The 21269-nt window shown below is 46.8% G+C and overlaps 1 protein-coding gene across 1 annotated transcript in view; it reads right to left on the minus strand.

The window, feature by feature from the left end:
• SPEG (striated muscle enriched protein kinase) overlaps positions 1 to 17819 on the minus strand; it is a 382864-nt gene extending 365045 nt beyond the window's left edge. The window contains exon 1 of the mRNA XM_040358128.1: positions 17020 to 17819. Within this exon, the coding sequence (XP_040214062.1) occupies positions 17020 to 17446 (427 nt within the window). The 5' untranslated portion in view covers positions 17447 to 17819. The remainder of the gene's footprint in view (positions 1 to 17019) is intronic.
• Positions 17820 to 21269: the final 3450 nt, after the last annotated feature.

The following is a 21269-nucleotide window of genomic DNA, read 5'->3' on the forward strand; positions in this document are numbered from 1 at the left end:
TGGAGGTAAACCGGACTTGACATGCATGGTTTTGCTAGGAGACTTTAAAAGTTTAGTTAGGACTGCAGAACGCAGAGAGTCTTGTCGTTGGCGCTGCAGCTTAATCATGTACTTGCAAATGCGTGCAACCAATCCTCCGCTTTTAACGTACACAGTTAGACAGTTGAATTTGGCTTGCTGTTTGGGTGGTAAGTGTGAGCCTGATTAAAAACGTTTACAACTTTATTTATACTTACTGTTTGCTTAAAAACGCATCTCATCTAAAGTCCCAAAATCTCCCCTCTTTTTTGTATCCAACAGGGATGGAGGCATACGTTTTTCATATGCCTCATTTAAAGTCCCAATGCTAGTTTTCTTTATACCATACAGGGATGGAGATGCTTTATATGGAGACCTCTCAGTAAAAAAATAACATAACATAAAAGTACCATCATCCTAACATAATTTTAATAGAAATAGGGTTTATTTAAGACCCCAGAGACCCAAAGAGACCAAGGGGGGTGGGTGAGGGCTAGTGGACTATGTCGGTACTAGGTAGGTCAGTTATCAAAAGAGTATAGTAAAGGTAAAAAGTTCAATTTATTAAAAAATAAACATAGCATAAGGGAATTGAGGAATACACAGTATTTTAAAATTACAACAATAGTAGTGTAAAACAGATGGATTATACGACCAGCCAACACATCATAGAGGTGGTATATAGGCCCTAATTTGCGGGCAGCGATGAGGCGGAGGGGGTCATATAGATCAGGATCTCTACTAGTTTCGCTACTCGTGGTAGCTTCGTCAGGAGATATTGGTCTGTGAACACAGATTCACTTCTTTGGGGAGCCTAGGCCCAACGTGGAGAAAAAAATCTCACACAAGGTGTAAGGTGGTGATGGGAATGCCCCAGCAAGGTGAGGATCTGTATTGACTGTGTAAAGTATTGAAAAACTTAAGGGCCCTAGGACCTGACTGGTAATAGGCAGGAGCCACAAAGGAGCCGCCAAAGACAAGGCTGGAAAAACCCAATTAAGGGATACCAGCAATGAAGGTAAGGGGTTTGAGACCACTTGGGTAGGTATACCGAGCAGCGTGTCCCAGGGCCGGGTGTGTATCACAGGGATGGAGATGCGTTTTATACCCTTATACATTTATATGTTTTTTTTTCCAGTGCTACTACCATACCAAGCATAGGTGGAGGCGGGGGACACACCCCTAGTCACCTGCCCTCTATCTACCCATCAGTATTTATATGCCTCTATTGAGGAGACTTTCAAAGTTTAGTTAGGACTGCAGAACGCAGAGAGTCTTGTCGTTGGCTCTGCAGCTTAATCATGTACTTGCAAATGCGTGCAACCAATCCTCTGCTTTTAACGTACACAGTTAGACAGTTGAATTTGGCTTGCTGTTTGGGTGGTAAGTGTGAGCCTGATTAAAAACGTTTACAACTTTATTTATACTTACTGTTTGCTTAAAAACACGTCTCATCTAAAGTCCCCAAATCTCCCCTCTTTTTTGTATCCAGCAGGGATGGAGGCGTACGTTTTTCATATGCCTCATTTAAAGTCCCAATGCTAGTTTTCTTTATTTGGTAGAGGATTGCTCCTTTCCCCATAAATACAGATCGTGTCATGGACTGACCAGGCTGAAGAATGCGCAGAAAATGTCTTTGTAGGGCTCAGACATCAGCCGGGCTGAGTGCTTCCCATTAGTATTTCACACAACCTTCCCATCGTCTGCTGAGATTACATTCATTAACTGAGCTAACACTGCGATGGACAGGGAGCCGTTCCGGTGACACGGGAATGACATTGCAAGGGTAAACACACATTAAAATGGCTGCAGACGGCTCCGAATGTAACCCATTACACCAGAGAACAACGCTCGCCGGCTCGGGGGTCATTCACAAATACAAGATACATTTCCATGTATTCTCTTATGACACCACAAGAGTATATAGAACCTGTTAATCGTATATCTCTGATCCTCAAGCTGGGATAATAATAGTTTTTCGCAAAAGGACCAGAATAATGTATTATCATAGCTCCCAACTGTCCCTGATTTCGAGGGACTGTCCCTGATTTGGAGCAATGTCCCTCATTCCGCCTCATTTGTCCCTCATTTTAGTCTGATCTATATAGATGTATATAAAATGCACATTTTTTCTATCAAAAAGTGTTTCCCAGTGCTAAACCTTTCATCTTATTTCTAAATTGTTGCATTTAACCAAAAGCCAATATAAAGGAATAGTAGTGATAAAAAAAAAGCACTTGTGGGTTTAACCAATCTCATTTTTTGTACTATTCTCCTTTAAGGGGGCGTGACATGGGGGGCGTGTCCTATGCCTGCATACTTTTGCTGATAGGTGTCCCTCATTCCCATATCAGAAAGTTGGGAGGTATGCATTATTATTATTATTATTATTACAGACATAACGGGCCAGATTCACATAGAGATACGACGGTGTATCTCCTGATACACCGTCATATCTCAGAGTTGTGTCGGTCATATCTATGCACCTGATTCATAGAATCAGTTACGCATAGATATGCCTAAGATCCGACAGGTGTAACTATGTTACACCGTCGGATCTTAACTGCAATTTTAAAATGGCCGCTGGGGGCGTTCTCGCTGATTTACGCCGAGAATATGTAAATCATCGAGATACGCCAATTCACGAATGTACGCGGGCCTGACGCAGTCACTTTACGCCGTTCACGTAAGGGTTTTCCCGGCGTATAGTTACCCCTGCTTCTATGAGGCGCAGCCAATGTTAAGTATGGCCGTCGTTCCCGCGACAAAATTTGAATTTTTTACGTTGTTTGCGTAAGTCGATCGCGAATACGGATGGACGTAATTTACGTAAACGTCGAAACCAATGACGTCCTTGCAACGTCATTTGGAGCAATGCACGCTGGGAAAATTTCTGGACGGCGCATGCGCTATTCGATCGGCGCGGGGACGCGCCTGATTTGAATAGTACACTCCCCCTAGCCGCGGAATTTGAATTCCGCCGGGGGATTTACGATACGCCGCCACAAGTTTTGAGGTAAGTGTTTTGTGAATTACCCACTTGCCTCAAAAACTTGCGGCGGCGGATCTTAAATCACATAGGTTACGCGGATCTAAAGATCCGCTAACCTATGTGAATCTGGCCCAACAGTATATAAAGCAATCAAGTTATGCAGGACTTTACATATTGTACATTCATGCCAGACCCTGCTCTTGGTGCTGGCTTCACACCTAATGCCGATGCGGCTCCCATCAGGAGTCCGATGTGTCCTGGTTTCACCGTTTCAGTTCTGATTTCAGACCGAATTTTGGACCAAAAGACGCACAGGTCTCCTGTGCAAATTTTCACTGGAGCCGCATCGGAGATATGTGAACCGGCTCCATAGAGAGAGTTGGTCACAATCTCTTGCTATTGCGAATTGGATGCATACCTGAATATCATTTTTTCTTTTTAAACCAGAGTTTAGTGTAACTTTAAAGGGGCTCACAATCTAAGGTTCCTATCACACATACATACCTATACTAGGGTCAATTTACCTACCATAGGGTGACCAGACGTCCCTGGTTTCAGGGGACAGTCCCCGGATTGAGGACACTGTCCCCAGAGCCCGTCTGTCCCTGGTTTTGTCCCCGGATTCAGGCACGATCCTGGGTGGTTGCACAGCAAGCTGGTGCAGAGGGGTGGTGGAGCCCCAGGGCCAGTCCTATCGTGGGTCCTGCTGGGCTGTCTCAGACGGGGGGGTGAGCGCTACCGGATTATACAGAGTGGGGATCTCCCGCCTACTCGGCTGTTAGATGAAGTCCCGCCTCCTGGGTCGGCTCCTCTGATAGGCAGCACACTGGTGACGTCTATCATATGAGGCGGGACTTCGTCTGAGGACAGTGGCCATGCGGGGTAAACAGGAGATCCCCGCTCTGTATAATCTGTCTTCTATCCTTGCTCGCTATGCACTGATCACAGGTAAGGCTAGGTTGCTGGGCACTGAACAGGCTGAGCTGCTGGCCACTCTTCAAATGTGCTTTAAAATGTATGGTTTTCTCTTTTATGAACAAGAAAATAATGATGTTGGGCTGGTATATTAATGCTATATTATATTAATGCTATGGGGCTAGTATAAAATGATTTTCAAAAATAACGTCTATATCATAAATCATTAAATAAACACATACCACATACACTGCATATATCATTTGAGGAAAATATACTTATAAATAGTTTACCATTTGCCAATAAAAAAAAGAAAAAAAAATGTCCCCGGATCTCATTTTAAAAATCTGGTCACCTTAACCTACCAATAATGTCTTTGGAATGCAGGAGGCCACAGAAAACATACTAAGTCCATGCAGGTAGTGTCCTGGCCAGGATTCAAACTAAGGATCCCGGTTCTTAAAGGTTATCCTTTAAATGTACCCCAACCAAAACAGCCAAGGATCCATTGCCCATTGACCTGTATTGAGATTGCATTGCTCATTGACTTGCCATGAGATTGCATTGCCTATTTACTTTCACTAAGATTGCATTGCCCATTGATGTGCACTGAGATTGAATTTCCCATTGACATGCATTGGGATTGTGTTGCCCATTGACTTGCACTGAGATTGCATTGCCCATACACTTGCATTGAGATTGCATTGCCCATTGACATGCATTGAGATTGCACTGCCCATTATTTTGTATTGAGTTTGCATTGCCCATTAACTTGCACTGAGATTGCATAGCCCATTGATTTTCACTGAGATTGCATAGCCCATTGATTTTCACTGAGATTGCATTGCCCATTGATGTGCACTGAGATTGTATTGCCCATACACTTGCATTGAGATTGCATTGCCCATTGACATGCATTGCGTTTGCAATGCCCATTGATTTGTATTGAGTTTGCATTGCCCATTGACTTGCATTGGAATTGCACTTTGGAGTGCAGGAGTAGACACATACAAGGCCACAGAAAATATACCATCTCCATGCATATAGTATTCAGGCCAGGACTCAAACCAAGGACCCCAGGTCTGGAAGGTTGTCCTATAAATGTACCCCAAACACCCCCCCCCCCCCACCTCCCCCCACACATACTCCATTCATATGACTGCTTGTGCCTTTTATCATCTTCACAAACACCATTCAAGTCCAGGACCCCCGAAATCCAGGAACCCTTTTAAGCAAATTCGATTTTTTTGAGCAAAAGTCTAAGTCCAACCAGCCACAGTTTCGGATTCTGTTTCTTCTACAGGGCCGCCATCAGGGGGGTACAGGCAGTACACCTGTAAGGGGCCCAGATGGCAACCCCCCTTTTTATTTTTATTATATTTTTTTTTATATTTTTTTTAATATATTTTTTATTTATTTATTTATATATATAATTATTATTGTTATTATTATTATTGAAGGGAACCAGAGGTACCCAGGGCCCCGGATGGCAACCCCCCTTTTTTTTTTATAAAAAAAAAATATGTATTTTTTTCTTCTTCTTTTTATTTCTTATATATATATATATATATATATATATATTTATTTATTAAAGGGCTCAGAGGTCCCCAGGGCCCCATGTGGCAAACCCCCTTTTTTTTATAAATGTTTATTTTTCTTATTTTTGTTTATATATTTTTTTTTTTTTGTATTATTATTAAAGGGCCCAGAGGTCCCCAGGGCCCCAGATGGCAACCCCCATTTTTAAAAATAAATAAATAAATATATATTTTTTATTTCTTTTTTACTTTTTATTAAAGAGCCCCAGGGCCCCGGATGGCTACCCCTCTTTTTTATACATATTTTTCTTTATTTCTTCTTTTTTTTGTAAAGGGCCCCCCCCCCCCCTTCTCAATTCGCGGCAGCCCCCCCCCCCCCCCCCCTCCGCTTCTCTGCTCCAGGAGGGCCCATGCCTAAAGCTGTGTAAGGGGCCCCATAATTCCTGATGGGAATCCCTGTTCTTCTATGTGGTAGGTGGTCTCTGTCTCCCGTAGGGCGTTCCAGAAACTAGGGCCCAGATTCTCATACATTAGCGCTGCTCCTGGGCAGCGTAATGTATGAGCTCTACGTTACACTGCCGCAGGTCTACAGGTTTAAATCCTGATTCTCAGAACACTTACCTGTAAACTTGCGGCGGTGTAGCGTTAGATTGCTCGGCGCAAGCCCGCCCAATTCAAATGGGGCGGGCACCATTTAAATTAGGCGCGCTCCCGCGCCGAGCGTACTGCGCATGCTCCGTCGGGTAAATTACCCGACGTGCATTGCGCTAAATGACGTCGCCCCGACGTCATTTGCCTAGATGTATACGTAAATGGCGTCCAGCGCCATTGACGGACGTCTTACGCAAACGACGTTATTTTTATTCAATTCGACGCGGGAACGACGGCCATAGTTAACATTGGTTGCGCCTGCTAATTAGCAGGGGCAACCTTACGCGTCGGGTACGCTACGCAAACGACGTTAATTCGCTGCGTCGACCTCGCGTATGTTCGGGAATCGCCGTACTTACCTCATTTGCATAGACGATGGGGAAAAGCGACGATGCGACACCTAGCGTCGGGAAAAAAAATTACTTTTAAGATCTGACAGCGTAAGAGCCTTACGCATGTCAGATCTAATGGGTACCTATGCGCAACTGATTCTGAGAATCAGTCGCATAGATACCCGGGGCCAGATGAGGTGTTACGACGGCGCAAATGGTGTTGCGCCGTCGTAACGCCTTTGAGAATCTGGCCCTAGGTGTCATGAAGCTAAGATGTTTGAATTGTTTAATATTTCCCTGCTATCTGTTATTCTGTAGAGGTGGCGGGATGCTTCACAAAGCTTCACAACCTCTTCCCAGTAGGATTATGCAGTTTGAAAAATAAACTGAATTCCGTGACATTAAACAAAGACATTTTATAAGAGAAATCAATATTTCTGAGAATGCCAACGACGTTCAGTAGGGACACGTGGCGTCACTAAATGGGATTATTACATCTGACATTGGAGAAAATGAAAAATCAACATTGTGTCTGTTAGTGGGGGTTTGATATTTTTGGACGCAAGTAAATGATGAGATCTGTATGCAACAGAAGGCAAGCTCTGGCCAGTTATACAGTAAAACCTTGGTTTCAGAGTAACTTGGTTTGAGAGCGTTTTGCAAGACAAGCAAAATGTTTCGCCTTGATATACAAGCGATGTCTTGATATAAGAGTAGCGTCATGTCACAACTGAGTATAAAAAAAGAAGAGAGAAGCCTCTAAGTGTAGCAATATGGTTACATTTAATGAAGGTACAACATTTAGCAACTTAGTGCTACACTTTGGCCTCGTACACACGACCGGATCTATCCGCTGTGATTGATCCGTGGATCAGTTCCAGCAGACAAATCCGGTCGTGTGTATTTTTCGGCGGACATTTGTCCAGCCGACGGTTTTCCAGCGGATAAAAATTTCTTAGCATGCTAAGAAATCTATCCGCTGGAAACCTGTCCTTCGGATTTATCCGGTCGTCTGTACAGACTCACCGGATAAATCCGTCCGATCCCATCCCTCGCATGCGTCGAAATGATTCGACGCATGCATGGAAGTATTGACCTTCCAGGGTCGCGCACGTCGCCGCGTTATCGTCGCGGCGACGGCGCGGCACGCGACCGCGGATGTTTTCCACAGGGATTTTGATCCGATGGTGTGTACAAGCCATCGGATCAAAATCCGGAGGAGAAATGTCCGCTGGAAACGGTCCGGCAGACCGTTTCCAGCGGATATCCTCTCGTCTGTACGAGGCCATAGGCCCCATACACACGATAGAATCCATCCGCTGAAAAATCCCAGCGAATGGGTTTCAGCGGATAGATCCTATGGTGTGTACACTCCAGCGGATCTTTTTCCGCAGATATTTATCCCCTGGGATGGATTCCAGCAGATAAATATTTGCTGACATGCTAAACAAATCCATCTGCTGGAATCCATCCCAACGAATGGATCCGCTGGTCTGTATAGACTCACCGGATCCATCCGTCCGAAGGGATCCCCCGCATGCGTCGTAATGATTCGACGCATGCGTGGAATTCCTTATATGACAGCGTCGCGCACGTCGCCGCGTCATAATCGCGGCGACGGCGCGACACGTCATCGCCAGAGGATTTCGGCGCGGATTTCAATGCGATGGTGAGTACACTCCATCGCAGAGAAATCTGCACAAATCCTCGAGAGGATTTATCCGCGGAAACGGTCCGCTGGACCGTATTCGCGGATAAATCCTCTCGTGTGTATGGGGCCTTAGAGGCGCCTCTCTTCTCTTTTATACTCTGTAAAAAAAATGCTTTGATATACAAGTGCTTTGGATTACAAGCATGCTTCTGGAACGAATTATGTTTGCAAACCAAGGTTTTACTGTACATGGGAGTCAGGCATTGCCCCCCAGAATAGTGTGCTTATTGACCAGCTAAGCCATATGTTGGCCTCCTATATTTGTGATGTATGTAGCAGTTCCTCTCTATTTCCAAGGCTGTTTTAAAACCAAACTATGGTGCCACACTACCCTATATTCTATGCATAGATATACAGTAAAATCTTGGATTGTGAGCATAATTCGTTCCGGAAGCATGCTTGTAATCCAAAGCACTTGTATATCAAAGCAAATTTCCCCATAGGAAATAATGGGAACTCAAATGATTCGTTCCACAACCATTTACTCATAAGTCCTTCAGTTTATAGTCCATATAAAAAGATCATAGCAATGTGATAAGTTGTGTAACCATAAAATGTCCATCTACAAATGGAAGCCTCCGCAAGGGTATTAGAAGCAAAATCCAGCTAAAATAGAAGAGAGGCGCCTCTAATGCCGCGTACCCACGGTCGTTTTTTGTGATGAAATAAAACAACGTTTTAAAAAACGTCATTGAGCCCAGGTTCACACTGGGTACGATTTGGTACGATTTGAGATGTGATTTCACATGTCAAATCGCATCTCAAATCGGCGGCATTTGACGGCAATTGTCGGCAATGGCACCGTCCTAATCGGTGCGATGCCACATCTGCGGCGCTGCAGCGAGTTCAAAAAGTAGTTCCTGTACTACTTTTTGCGATTTCGGGCCGCGATTTACATTGAACCTTGCACAGATGTCTCTTAAATCGCGGCTGAAATCGCGTCAAAATCGCTGTAAAATCGAGATTTTACCGCGATTTTGAATTCGCAGCAGTGTGAACCTAGCCTTAAGATGATTGTTTGTGGGCTTTACGTAGTTTTTTGTCTTTTGAAAAACGACCAAAAAAAAATTCAAACCTGCTTTAATTTTTTATGTCGTTTTTCAAAATGTCATAAAAAATTATCGTGTGTGGGCTAAAACGACGTTTAAAATGAAGTTTTAAAACCCGCGCATGCTCAGAAGCAAGTTATGACGCGAGCTTGAATGGAACAGAGTGCCGTCGTACGTGTTGTACGTAACCGCGCTTTGCAAGAGAATTTTCAGAAAACGACGGTGTGTAGGCAACGTCGTTTTTTAAAATGAAGTTTGAAAAACTTTGTTTTTTTTTCAAGAGAAAAAACAGCGTTTTTTTACAAGACAAAAAACGACCGTGTGTACGCGGCATAAGTGTAGCAATAAGTTAACCAATAACCATATTGCTACACTTATGCCTCATACAAACGGTCGGAATTTCCGACAGAAAAAGTCCGATGGGAGCTTTTTGGCGGATATTCCGACCATGTGAAAGACCCTTTGGACTTTTTCTGTCAGAATTTCCGACGGACTTAGATAGAGCGCAGGTTCTCTACTTTTCCGTCGGAAATTCCAGAGGTTTTCCCGTTGGAAAGTCCGACCGTGTGTACGCAGCATTAAAGTCTCTTTTATACCGTGACAGTGTGACATGACGTTACTTGTATATCAAGACATGTAAGGGGCCCTGGGGACAATCGGGCCCCTTACAGGTGTAATGCAAAAAAAAAATGGGAGGGGGGCCAGCCGGTCCCCTTGGGACCATCGGGCCCCTTACAGGTGTAATGCCTGTACCCCCTGATGGCAGCCCTGACCACAAGTGGAAGAAACATTCTTCCCATTGACTATCCCACTAATGTACTGTGAGCTGTAGATATAGTAATTATTGGTAGGGGTTCCCTGAGACCAGAACGTAATTTCAAGGGTTCCTCCATGTAAAAAAGGTTGAGAATGGCTGCTCTCGAGGTATACAAGTGAAAATGATAATTTGATTGCGTACATTGGGCCAGATTCAGAGACAGCGGCGTATTTTTGTGCGGGTGTAGCGCATCTCATATGCGCTACGCCGACGTAACTCTGAGAGGCAAAAGTAGTATTCACAAAGCACTTGCTCCCTAAGTTACGTCGGCGTAGCGTAAATGGGCCGGCGTAAGCCCGCCTAATTCAAATTAGGAAGGTAGTGGGCGTGTTGTATTAAAATTAGCCGTGACCCCATGTAAATGAATTCCTGAACGAACGGCGCATGCGCGCGCATGCTCAGAACTTAACCTACGCCCAGCCCCATTCACGTACGACTTACGCAAACGACGTAAAATCCGACGGCTGTTCCGACGTCCATACCCTAACATGACTTACCCCTGCTTTATGAGGGATAACTATACGCCGGACGTACGCCTTACGTAAACGGCGTAGCTTACTGCGACGTACGTCGCATTCCCTTACGTCGTTGCTAGTCGACTTTTCGCGTCGCAAAGTTACGGCTGCTATTTAGGTGGTGTAACAATAGACAGCCCATGTTAAAGTATGGCCGTCGTTCCCGCGTCAAACTTCAAATTTTTTTTTTTTGCATAAGTCTTCCGGGAATACGAAAGGACGTAACGCACGTCGCCGTTCAAAAAATTACGTCGGGGCGACGTCATTTCGCGCAAAGCATGGCGGGAAATTTCAAAACGGAGCATGCGCAGTACGTCCGGCGCGGGAACGCGCCTAATTTAAATGGTACACGGCCCATTTGAATTAGGCGGGCTTGCGCCGGACGGCTTTACGCTACACCGCCGCAAGTTTACACGCAAGTGCTTTGTGAATCAAGCACTTACGATGAAAACTTGCGGCGGTGTAATGTAAAGGGGATACGTTACGCCGCAGCGCAAGTACGTGAATCTGGCCCTGAATGCTTTGATGTGGGAACTAAGCAATTTTTTTGTGGTTGCGGGGAAAAGAAAATCGCTTAGTTTATGGACAGATGATTTACTTTAAAGTGGAGTTCCACACAAAAATGAAACTTCCACATTTTGGAATCCTCCCCCCCCCCTCCGGTGTAACATTTGGCACCTTTCAGGGAGAAGGGGGGAGCAGATACCTGTGTAATACAGGTATTTGCTCCCACTTCCTGGCATAGATCACCGCGGTGACCTACGCCACGTCCAGCGCCTACTCTGCCCCCCCTGTCTGCTGGGAGACACACAGGTCCCAGAAGACAGCAGTGACCAGTGAGGACACGCAGGGAACCCAATTTCTGACCTTTGACCTTTGGGGGAGGTCCCTGTTCCAATTCCTGAGTCCTAGCCATATTCTTCAATGGGAAACCCTAACCCCTACCCTAACCCCTAACCCTAACCATAACCCTAACCCTGATTCCCTTACCGAAGATGGCGGCGGCTGCACCCGAGAGCCGAGGGAGAGATCGGCTTCAGGTGCCGACATCACGGGCACCCTGGGCAGGTACGTGTCCATATTTTAAAAGTCAGCAACTACAGTATTTGTAGCTGCTGACTTAAAAAAAAAATGGTGGACCTCCGCTTTAAGAGATCCGCTCCATCTGGAAATGGAGTAATTGTTATATAAACAGAGCAGTTCTGAATTGTGGCGCAGTTGTTGGTGGACGGTCTGCCCGGGCATGGCCAAGAATGAGCTTTAACAACGTTATGTTTGGAAGGAAGATGCCAGGTGTTATCCTGATTAGGACTATTTTTAGTCCCAGGCTCTATCCCTGTAAAGTTGCCCTTTGCTCCTTCAAACATTAGGCTCTGCTAAAGCAAAGGGGGGGTGGGGGGGTTTTGTTTATTCAGCATCGTCTTAAAGTGATATAATGGCACTCCACCCAAAAGTCATATGTTTTCTCAATAGATATTGAAGAGTTGATTTTTATTTATTTTTTGTATTTTCCATGCAAAAACAAGAGTGTTCTTCATTTCCCAATTTTGCCCACTTTCTGTTGCTGCTACAAGAAGATCTTGCTCTCCATAGATAATCCGGTAGGGGAGTAAGTCTCCGAAGGTGAGGGGTCAAGCTGGAGTGTAGACATGGGTAATCTTGCTGATAAAGTCCATAAGAGGTACAAAAATAGTCAATGGCTTAAAACAAAAGTTTTTACTAAAACTTTAACCGCTTAAGGACACGCGCACGACCATATACAATGGTACCTGTACGTCCCCTTTAAGATATGGTATTGTGGGCGCGCGCGCCGCGAGCTCCGTGAGTCCAACCGCAGGTCCCGCGGACCCCCGCGATCGTCTTACAGAGAGGAAGAACGGGGAAATGTTGATGTAAACAAGCATTTCCCCATTCTTCCTAGTTACAGGACACTGATCACCGCTTCCTGTAATCGGGAGTGGTGATCAGTGTCGTGTCACACATAGCCCATCCCCCCCACATTAAGAATCACTCCCTAGGACACACTTAACCCCTTCAGCGCCCCCCCCCTACTGGTTAACCCCTTTACTGCCAGTGTCATTTTTACAGTAATCAGTGCATTTTTATAGCACTGATCGCTGTATAAATGACAATGGTCCCAAAATGGCGTCAAAAGTGTCCAATGTGTCTGCCATAATGTCGCAGTCACGATAAAAATCGCTGATCGCCACCATTACTAGTAAACAAAAAAAATATTAATAAAAATGCCATAAAACTATCCACTGTTTTGTAAAAACTATAACTTTTGCGCGAACCAATCAATAAACGCTTATTGTGATTTTTTTTACCAAAAATATGTAGAAGAATACGTATCGGCCTAAACTGAGGAAAAAAAAACGTTTTTTTTATATATTTTTGGAGGATATTTATTATAGCAAAAAGTACAAAATATTGCTTTTTTTTCAAAATTTTCGCTCTATTTTTGTTTATAGTGCAAAAAATAAAAACCGCAGAGGTGATCAAATACCACCAAAAGAAAGCTCTATTTGTGGGGAAAAAAAGTACGTAAATTTTGTTTGGGAGCCACGTCGCACGACCGCGCAATTGTCAGTTAAAGCGACGCAGTGCCGAATCGCAAAAAGTGCTCTGGTCTTTGGCCAGCCAAATGGTCCGGGGATGAAGTGGTTAAAGGGTCGGTCCTCCCGAAACTGATATTTCAATTATAGTCAGATTCAGGTACATTTGGCACAAGGCCTTCCTTGCCTACATTCTGGGCTGTGTTCCATCCTACGTTTCAGTGTTTCTACTCCTCCTGTTGCATTCTTTATAGTATAAAATGAATTATAAATCCACCACCAGGGACAGAAGAAACCTCTAATAACTGCAGCAGGGGTGCAAACCTGGGAAACCATTGCAGAGGTCACCCCATAAAAGAATCCATGAGGTCATTTTCCAGTATCTACCAAAAACTGATATATCAGCACAGGAAGATGGACTTCTTAACCCCTTCCCGCCGAGCGTACGCACATATGCGTCCTCGGCTTTCGGGGGTTAAACCGGGATGATGCCCGCAGCTGCATCGTTTTTTAGAGCGGGCGATCGGCTTTCCAGGGGTAACAACCGATGTGGCTAAAAGCCCGCCGCCTTCCGCTGCTCTGACGGGGCCTCCCATCCCACGGGGAGACCCGATCCACAATCCGGCACTTCTGGCACCTAGCCACAGACTGGAACGAAGTCTTAAACAGCTTCGTTCCAGTCTCCTGAATGTAAATGCGGAAGCGACGTCACAACGTCACTTCCGGTTTACTCGGCTGCCAATGGTGCCAGATTTAAAAAATATACACAGTGGGCCATATTCTCAGTAGAGTTACGACGGAGTATCTCAGGAAACTCCGTCCTATCTCTGTTTTTTGACCCGCGTATCTATGCGAGTGATTCCTAGAATCATTTTCGCATAGATACGCTGAAGATCCGACATGTGTAAGTCACTTACACTGTCGGATCTTAAATGTAATTCGCCGCCGGCCGCTAGGTGGCGTTTACGTTCAGGTCTCATTTGTTTATGCAAATGAGCCTGATACGCCGATTCACGAACGGAATCGCGTTGCGTAACTATCGCTTACGTCGTTTGCGTAAGCGTAAGGTTACCCCTGCTATATGAGGGGTTACCTTACGCCAGTCCCACGTATACGATGTTAAGTATGGCGTCTGGTCCGCGTCGTCTTTTCCCGTCGGGTACGTCGTTTTCCTAAGTCGTTCTTGAATATGACTTTACGTCAATGACGCACAGGTCGGCGTCATTGACGTTTTCCGCCGAGAACTGGAGCATGCGCACTGGGCTATTTTTAGCCCGGCGCATGCGCAGTTCGATCGAAACGGGGGCGCGCTTAATTTAAATATAAGCCGCCCCTTTGAAATACGCGGGGATACACCGGGCCTTTTACACTACGCCTCCAAACTACGGAGCAAGTGCTTGAGGAATACGGCACTTGCTCCAGTAAGTTGCGGCGGCGTAGTGTAAATAGCTTACGCAGAAAGTGCGAGAATATGACCCAGTATTCAGAATCGCCGTTTTTGGCAATCTGAATACTTTGAAGTGCAAAGGAGGGATTTGGGGTCTTTTGGACCCCCGATCCCTCCATAAAGAGTACCTGTCATCACCTATTACTGTGATGTTTACATTCCTTGTGACAGGAATAAAAGTGATCAATTTTTATTTATTTTTTAAACACAATTTAATAATATAAAAATAAATAAGAAAAAAAAAACAATTTTTTAAAGCACCCCCGTCCCCACGAGTTTGCGCAGCAAAGAAAACGGAACGCAAACGTAAGTCGCGCCCGCATATGCGAATGGTGTTCCAATCACACATGTGAGGTATTGCCACGATCGTGAGAGCAAGAGCAATAATTCTAGCACTAGACCTCCTCTGTATCTTTAACCTGCTAATGGTAAAAAAAAAAAATATGAATGTGTGTCGCCTATGGAGATTTTTAGGTACCGTCGTTTGTTGCCATTCCACAAGTGCATGCAATTATAAAGCGTGACATGTTTGGTATCTATTTACGCGTAAATTCATCTTTCACATTATACAAATAAAATTGGGCTAACTTTACTGTTTTTTTTTTATTTTATTTATGAAAGTGTCCTTTTTGGCAAAAAGGTGCGTTTAAAACACCGCTGCACAAATACGGTGTGACATAAAATAGTGCAACAATCGCCGTTTTATTCTCCATATTCTCTGCTAAAAAAATATATATACCGTATATACTCGAGTATAAGCCGACCCGAATATAAGCCGAGGCGCCTAATTTTACCACACAAAACTGGGAAAACGTATTGACTTGAGTATAAGCCTAGGGCATGGGTCTTCAAACTACGGCCCTCCAGTTGTTCAGGAACTACAATTCCCATCATGCCCAGTCATGTCTGTGAATGTCAGTGTGTTACAATGCCTCATGTGATGTGTAGTTCTACAACAGCTGGAGGGCCGTAGTTTGAGGATACCTGGCCTAGGGTGTCCATCTGCATGCCTCACTGTGCCTCACTTTGCCTCACTGTGTCCATGTGCATGCCTCACTGTGTCCATGGGCATGCCTCACTGTGTCTATGCCTCACTGTGTCCATACCTCACTGTGCCCATGCCTCACTGCATCCATGTCCATGTCTCACTGTGTCCATGCCTCACTGTGTCCATGCCTCACTGTGTCCATACCTCACTGTGTCCATGCCTCACTGTGTCCATGCCTTACTGTGCCAATGCCTCACTGTGCCTCACTTTGCCTCACTACATCCATGTCCATGTCTCACTGTGTCCATAACTCACTGTGTCCATAACTCACTGTGTCCATACCTCACTGTGTCCATACCTCACTGTGCCCATGCCTTACTGTGCCCATGCCTCACTGTGCCTCACTTTGCCTCACTACATCCATGTCCATGTCTCACTGTGTCCATAACTCACTGTGTCCATAACTCACTGTGTCCATACCTCACTGTGTCCATACCTCACTGTGCCCATGCCTTACTGTGCCCATGCCTCACTGTGCCTCACTTTGCCTCACTGCATCCATGTCCATGTCTCACTGTGTCCATGCCTCACTGTGTCCATACCTCACTGTGCCCATGCCTCACTGTGCCCATGCCTCACTGTGCCTCACTTTGCCTCACTGCATCCATGTCCATGTCTCACTGTGTCCATGCCTCACTGTGTCCATACCTCACTGTGCCCATGCCTCACTGTGCCCATGCCTCACTGTGCCCATGACTAGACTGACGTTTAACATGGGAGTCTATGGAAGGGGTGCCCGGCTTTGAAAAATCGGTGCTCCCTAACCGTAAGTCCCCCAGACAACAAATTTTGCACACTTGTAGAGGAGAAATGGGGCTACATGTGTGCCAAGTTCTGGGTCCAGGGGACCTACGGCCAGCAAAAAGGTGACTCGAGTATAAGCCGAGGGGGGCATTTTCAGCACAAAAAAATGGCTTATACTCGAGTATATATTGTATATAATATATATAATGTTTGGGGGTTGTAAGTAATTTTCTAGCAAAAAAATACGGATTTTAACTTGTAAACACCAAATGTCAGAAATAGGCTTAGTCATGAAAGGGTTAAATATCAGGTATGAGTAAACCAAGACCTAAAAAAAGGAGACCCGTGCTCCGGCAGTTGCCTTTTCTGTACATGCATTTCAAAATCTACAAAGTGGATCTAAAGAAAGTTGCCCACATGGCGTTTAGAGCGCCGATTTGCTTTGAGGAATGACACGGGTAGTTGCTCTGTCTGGTATGTGCTGATGAAGCGTATAGGAGCTATACGGGCGAAGTACACAAGTTATCAATCCACCAATGTCACTCAAACACAGTATCAGTTGCTTGTTGCATCATCCCCACATTGCGCCGCGCAGTTTACCTTTCGTTGTACTTGCCATAAATTTAATGAGGCAAGTACATGGTACAATATAGGCAACAAAGTATGGAATTACTGAATTGTTCTTACCTTCTAAGTCGATGATGGCAAGCACGGCGCTGGTCACCGCTTCCCCCAACGCGTTCTGCGCCACGCAAGTGTAAACCCCGGCATCCTCCATCTTGCTGTCCCTTATGCACAGCGTCCCGTATTCCTCTGCTCTGGGGTCAAGGGGCTCTTTGTTTTTGTACCAGCTCAGCGTTGGCTTTGGGTTTCCTGACACTGCCACCTTTAGACGGATGTCACAGCCCGTGCCAATGGCAGCGTTCTTAAGCTTGCGCACAAACTGAGGTGGGCAGGGCTGCGACTGGTCTTGCTCTGGTGTGATTTTTTGGCGTTTGGGGAGAACACTAGGGCTTGGGGGAGCTCCAGCAGTCTTGGTGAGGGGTCGCGTCTGTGGGCCGGAAGCCCCATTCTCGTTGGCATTTAAGTTCATCATCACTTGGGCACGGTACATGGTAAATGTCGGGATCTTATTCCCAGGCTAAAGAGTTAATAAATTATAGAGCAGGATTCAAGCAAGTCCAGGAGTGTCCTGAGAGTAGATTGTGGTGACTGGAGACCAGTTGTGTATTTCGAAAGGCAATGGCAGCGGGGGGCATACACCAGGGTGCAAGAGGGAGAGATGAAGGAGGGGGCAACAGCCGCAGGGTGGCAAGAAAAAAAATCAAACTTCTTACAAATGCAACTCCAAACTCTTGACAAGGACAGGTCCCCTCATATCCATGCACTTGTCCTTCGAGGTGAGGCCCGGGATGGTGGAAGGCCTTGGGCTTGCCCCTAGGTCTGAGCCCCCTCTACGTCTCCCTCTCCTCTTCAGTCTGTCCTGCAAAAGAGACCCTTTAGACCCGCTGAACACTGAAGTTGGCCCCCAACCCTCCTGTCACCCACCCCTCCTCCTTCTCATTCCAAAAGTGGCACAGACAGCTGCCTCCCCTCCTGATATGTGACATAACTTGGCTGAAGCTTTCCGTCCCCTCCACTCTTCATCTTCCTCCCTCCTCTGTCCACCGTCCACCCTCCCAGCTCTCATCTCCTAGTGCAAAGAATAGAAACTGCCCAGGAACTGACCATATTCAGATGACAGGAGCGGGTCCCACACACTGCAGATCTGGGCAGCAGGTGCCAGGATGTGTAGAATCCAAGCAGATAGTGTCGAATGTTATTCTTTAATCCTTCCGAACGCCTAAGGACAGAAAAAACGCCACTGACAACATTTCAAGTTTAAAGGGGTTGTAAAGGTTCATTTTTTTATTTTCTAAATAGGTTCCTTTAACCACTTAAGGACCGGACCAATATGCTGCTTTTTTTTTCAATTCGGCACTGCGTCGCTTTAACAGACAATTGCGCGGTAGTGCGACGTGGCTCCGAAACAAAATTGGCGTCCTTTTTTCCCCACAAATAGAGCTTTCTTTTGGTGGTATTTGATCACCTCTGCGGTTTTTATTTTTTGTGCTATAAACAAATGGGAAGGCCGGCCGCAGGCTGGCCTGAGTTTGTAGGAGGAGTCGGGGGGTTCATAAACCCGCCCTCCTTCTCCTTTCTCCTGCGGCCGGACCTGGTGTTTTCTCGACGTGACGTCATCGACAGGCGACTCACGGCTCCACGAGGCGAAGAGGCAGAGAGGCAGAGCGGCGGCTCCCACGGCTCCACGACGGAACGGCTGCACGGCTCATCGACTCATCGGCTCATCGGCTTCACGGCTCATCGGTGCGCATCGGCTCCTCGGCTCCACGGCCCCCGGCGGCCTCACGGCTCCTCCTTCTCGGGTTGGTTCCGCCTTCTCGCTCGGCCACCTCGTACAGGTATCGGAGGGGGGGGTTTCGTCACTGGCTGGCAGGTCACATCACCAAAGGGGGGGGTTTCATTACTGGCTGTCTCGGGTCACATCGCGTGGTCAAGAGGGGGGTTTCATTACTGGCTGACAGCACAGGGGGGGGGGGGTCATCACTGGCTGACACAGTATCATGTCGCATGGACTAGGGGGGGGGGGGTTGTCATTACTGGCTGACTCAGTATCTTGTCACACAGGGAGGGGGGGGGGGGGTGTCTCTCTGGTAACCTGGTTGGTGAAGGGGGGGGGGGGGGGCGCTTCTTTCGGTGGCAGCCAGGGGAACTGTGTTTTGTTTGTATTTTTTGCCTTGTTTCATCACCATGTGTATTAAATGTTTTTCCCAAAAAAACGTACATGTTTTCTGGTTTAGGAGGTATCTGTTGATCCCCCCCCCCCCTCATCCCTCCAAGCTGCAGCTTGTTCAGGTGTATTTCTGGGACAGAGCCCTGTAGGTGTGACTCAGAGATCCTGGTCTCCCTGGGGGTAACCACTCTAGGTGAACCAAGTACCTTTTCCAGGTGAGCCAGCCGGTCGCATACGTTTGCCTTGGATACGCCAGTCATGGTGCAATCTCTTTTTCTGTGTTTTGTTGTCTCTCAGCAATGTTGTCATTTTTGTTTTGACATATATCTATCATTTCCGTCATGTCTATCGTTTCCTTCTCTGTTTCAGGACTTTTTCGTACAGTTACGTTTACGTAGACAACAGGGTTCTTGTTAACTGTTGCAGTGAGTGTCATGCAGTTGCTTTAGTTTTTAATCAATTTCTCACGCAGGGTGCTGGTTCCACTTCACTTAGCTTTCACGCAGGTATCGCTTGGGAGTGGGGGGGGGGTCTCCACTGGGGAGTCACCCACCACGTTTGTGGGTATGCACGGTTTGAGATGCTTCGTTTTTAATTAGCTTGATCAGTGGCAACAAGTTCTCCTCAACCGTCGGGTATGGGACACCTTTTCCATCTTTCATGCTTCACGTGGCATTATCGTTGTACCTGGTTCGTTCCAGGGGGGGTCTGACTCGCTTCAGTCCCCTGCACCCTGCATCTTTTGTTTCAGGCACCAGACGCAAGGTTCACGTGTTAGGTGGAGGACTATCGGTGAAGGTAAGCTGGGGTTCTGGGAGCCTACCCGGTCTGTTCCAGGTTATTAAGGGTCTACCTGCCACTGGGGGTCACCTAATTCGTTTAGGTTGAAGCGGGTTGAGTTGTTTCGTTTTTAATTGACTTGAACAGTGGCAAGTCTCCTCACCCGTTTCGAATCCGTTCATGTCTCGAGTAGTCACTCAGCAGCTTCTAAAGCTTGGGACCTGTCACGTTTCAAGGTCCAGGGGGGGGGCCTGAGTGTTTCGTTTTTAATTTGTCTGCGTTGGCAGATGGCTCGGCCCTCCTAGTGGGGAGGTAGTGGGGTGGGTTCGGACCCAGGCTAGGGGGGTGCAAGAGTGGGGGGGGGGCTTGGTCGGTGTTTTTCTTTGTCGGCCTGTTGTGGGAGTCTGTCATGGTGTTTTGTTTTCCATTTAATTTCAGGACATGTCGCAGGCAGCGGATATCGATGAGTTCGCCTCGGGTTCCCCTTCTTCAGCTAGGGGTTCAGCGAGGGGGTCGGAACGGGGCGCCACGCCTACCCTGAGGTCCTGGACTGTGCCGAGATTGGTGGCGGAATTGCGGCGCAGGAGCATTTCCCATCCGGCTTCGGCACGCAAAGCTGAACTGTTCAGACTGTTGTTCCCCTCCCCCGCCAGTACAGACAGCGCAGAACAGGTCACTCTTCGGGCCATGGCCACATCCCTGACACAAATCCATTCCACCCTTAACTCGCTAGCGGGCTCTTTTCAGGATCTAAGGGCCAGGGTGGAAGTGCTAGAGGCCAGCCCAGTTCTTGCCCCGGTGGTCCCGGCTATTCCAGAGGTCTTGGTTGTCCCTGAGGTTTCCACGGTTCCTGTGCCTCCGCTGTCAGGTACCAGCTCCGGTGTCCCTTCTGTAACCCCAGCTCATTTCATCCCGGCAGGCATTAGGAAGGACATCCTCGATGGGAAGGACGTCAACCTGGCGTCCTTGTTGATAGCCACTCATGATGTGGCTGACAACAAGTCCTACGCCTGTGGGGACGTTTCTGTGATCATCAAAGCCAGGGATCACAGGTTGAACCGGAAGCTCTCCATCCCTGAGTTCGTGCTGGCTTTCAGCTTGTTCAGGGATGTAGTCTGCTCTGCAAGTCCCCTTAGGAGAGAAGAGCTGGACCACTATCTCTATGCAGTAGTGGAGTTGGGTCACAAATTCGGTGGCTCGGCGTTCTATGATTACCACCGTTCATTTTCCGCCAAGGCTGCCGCTTTGTGGGCACAGCACCAGGTAGTGGCTGTTTGGAGCCGTGTTGACACGGAACTGTTCTGCCGCCATTTTGCGGGGTTGAGGTCACCGGTTTGCGCCACCTGCCAGTCATCGTCCCACA

This window comes from Rana temporaria, chromosome 6 (assembly GCF_905171775.1).
Source record: "Rana temporaria chromosome 6, aRanTem1.1, whole genome shotgun sequence".
NCBI lineage: Eukaryota > Metazoa > Chordata > Amphibia > Anura > Ranidae > Rana > Rana temporaria.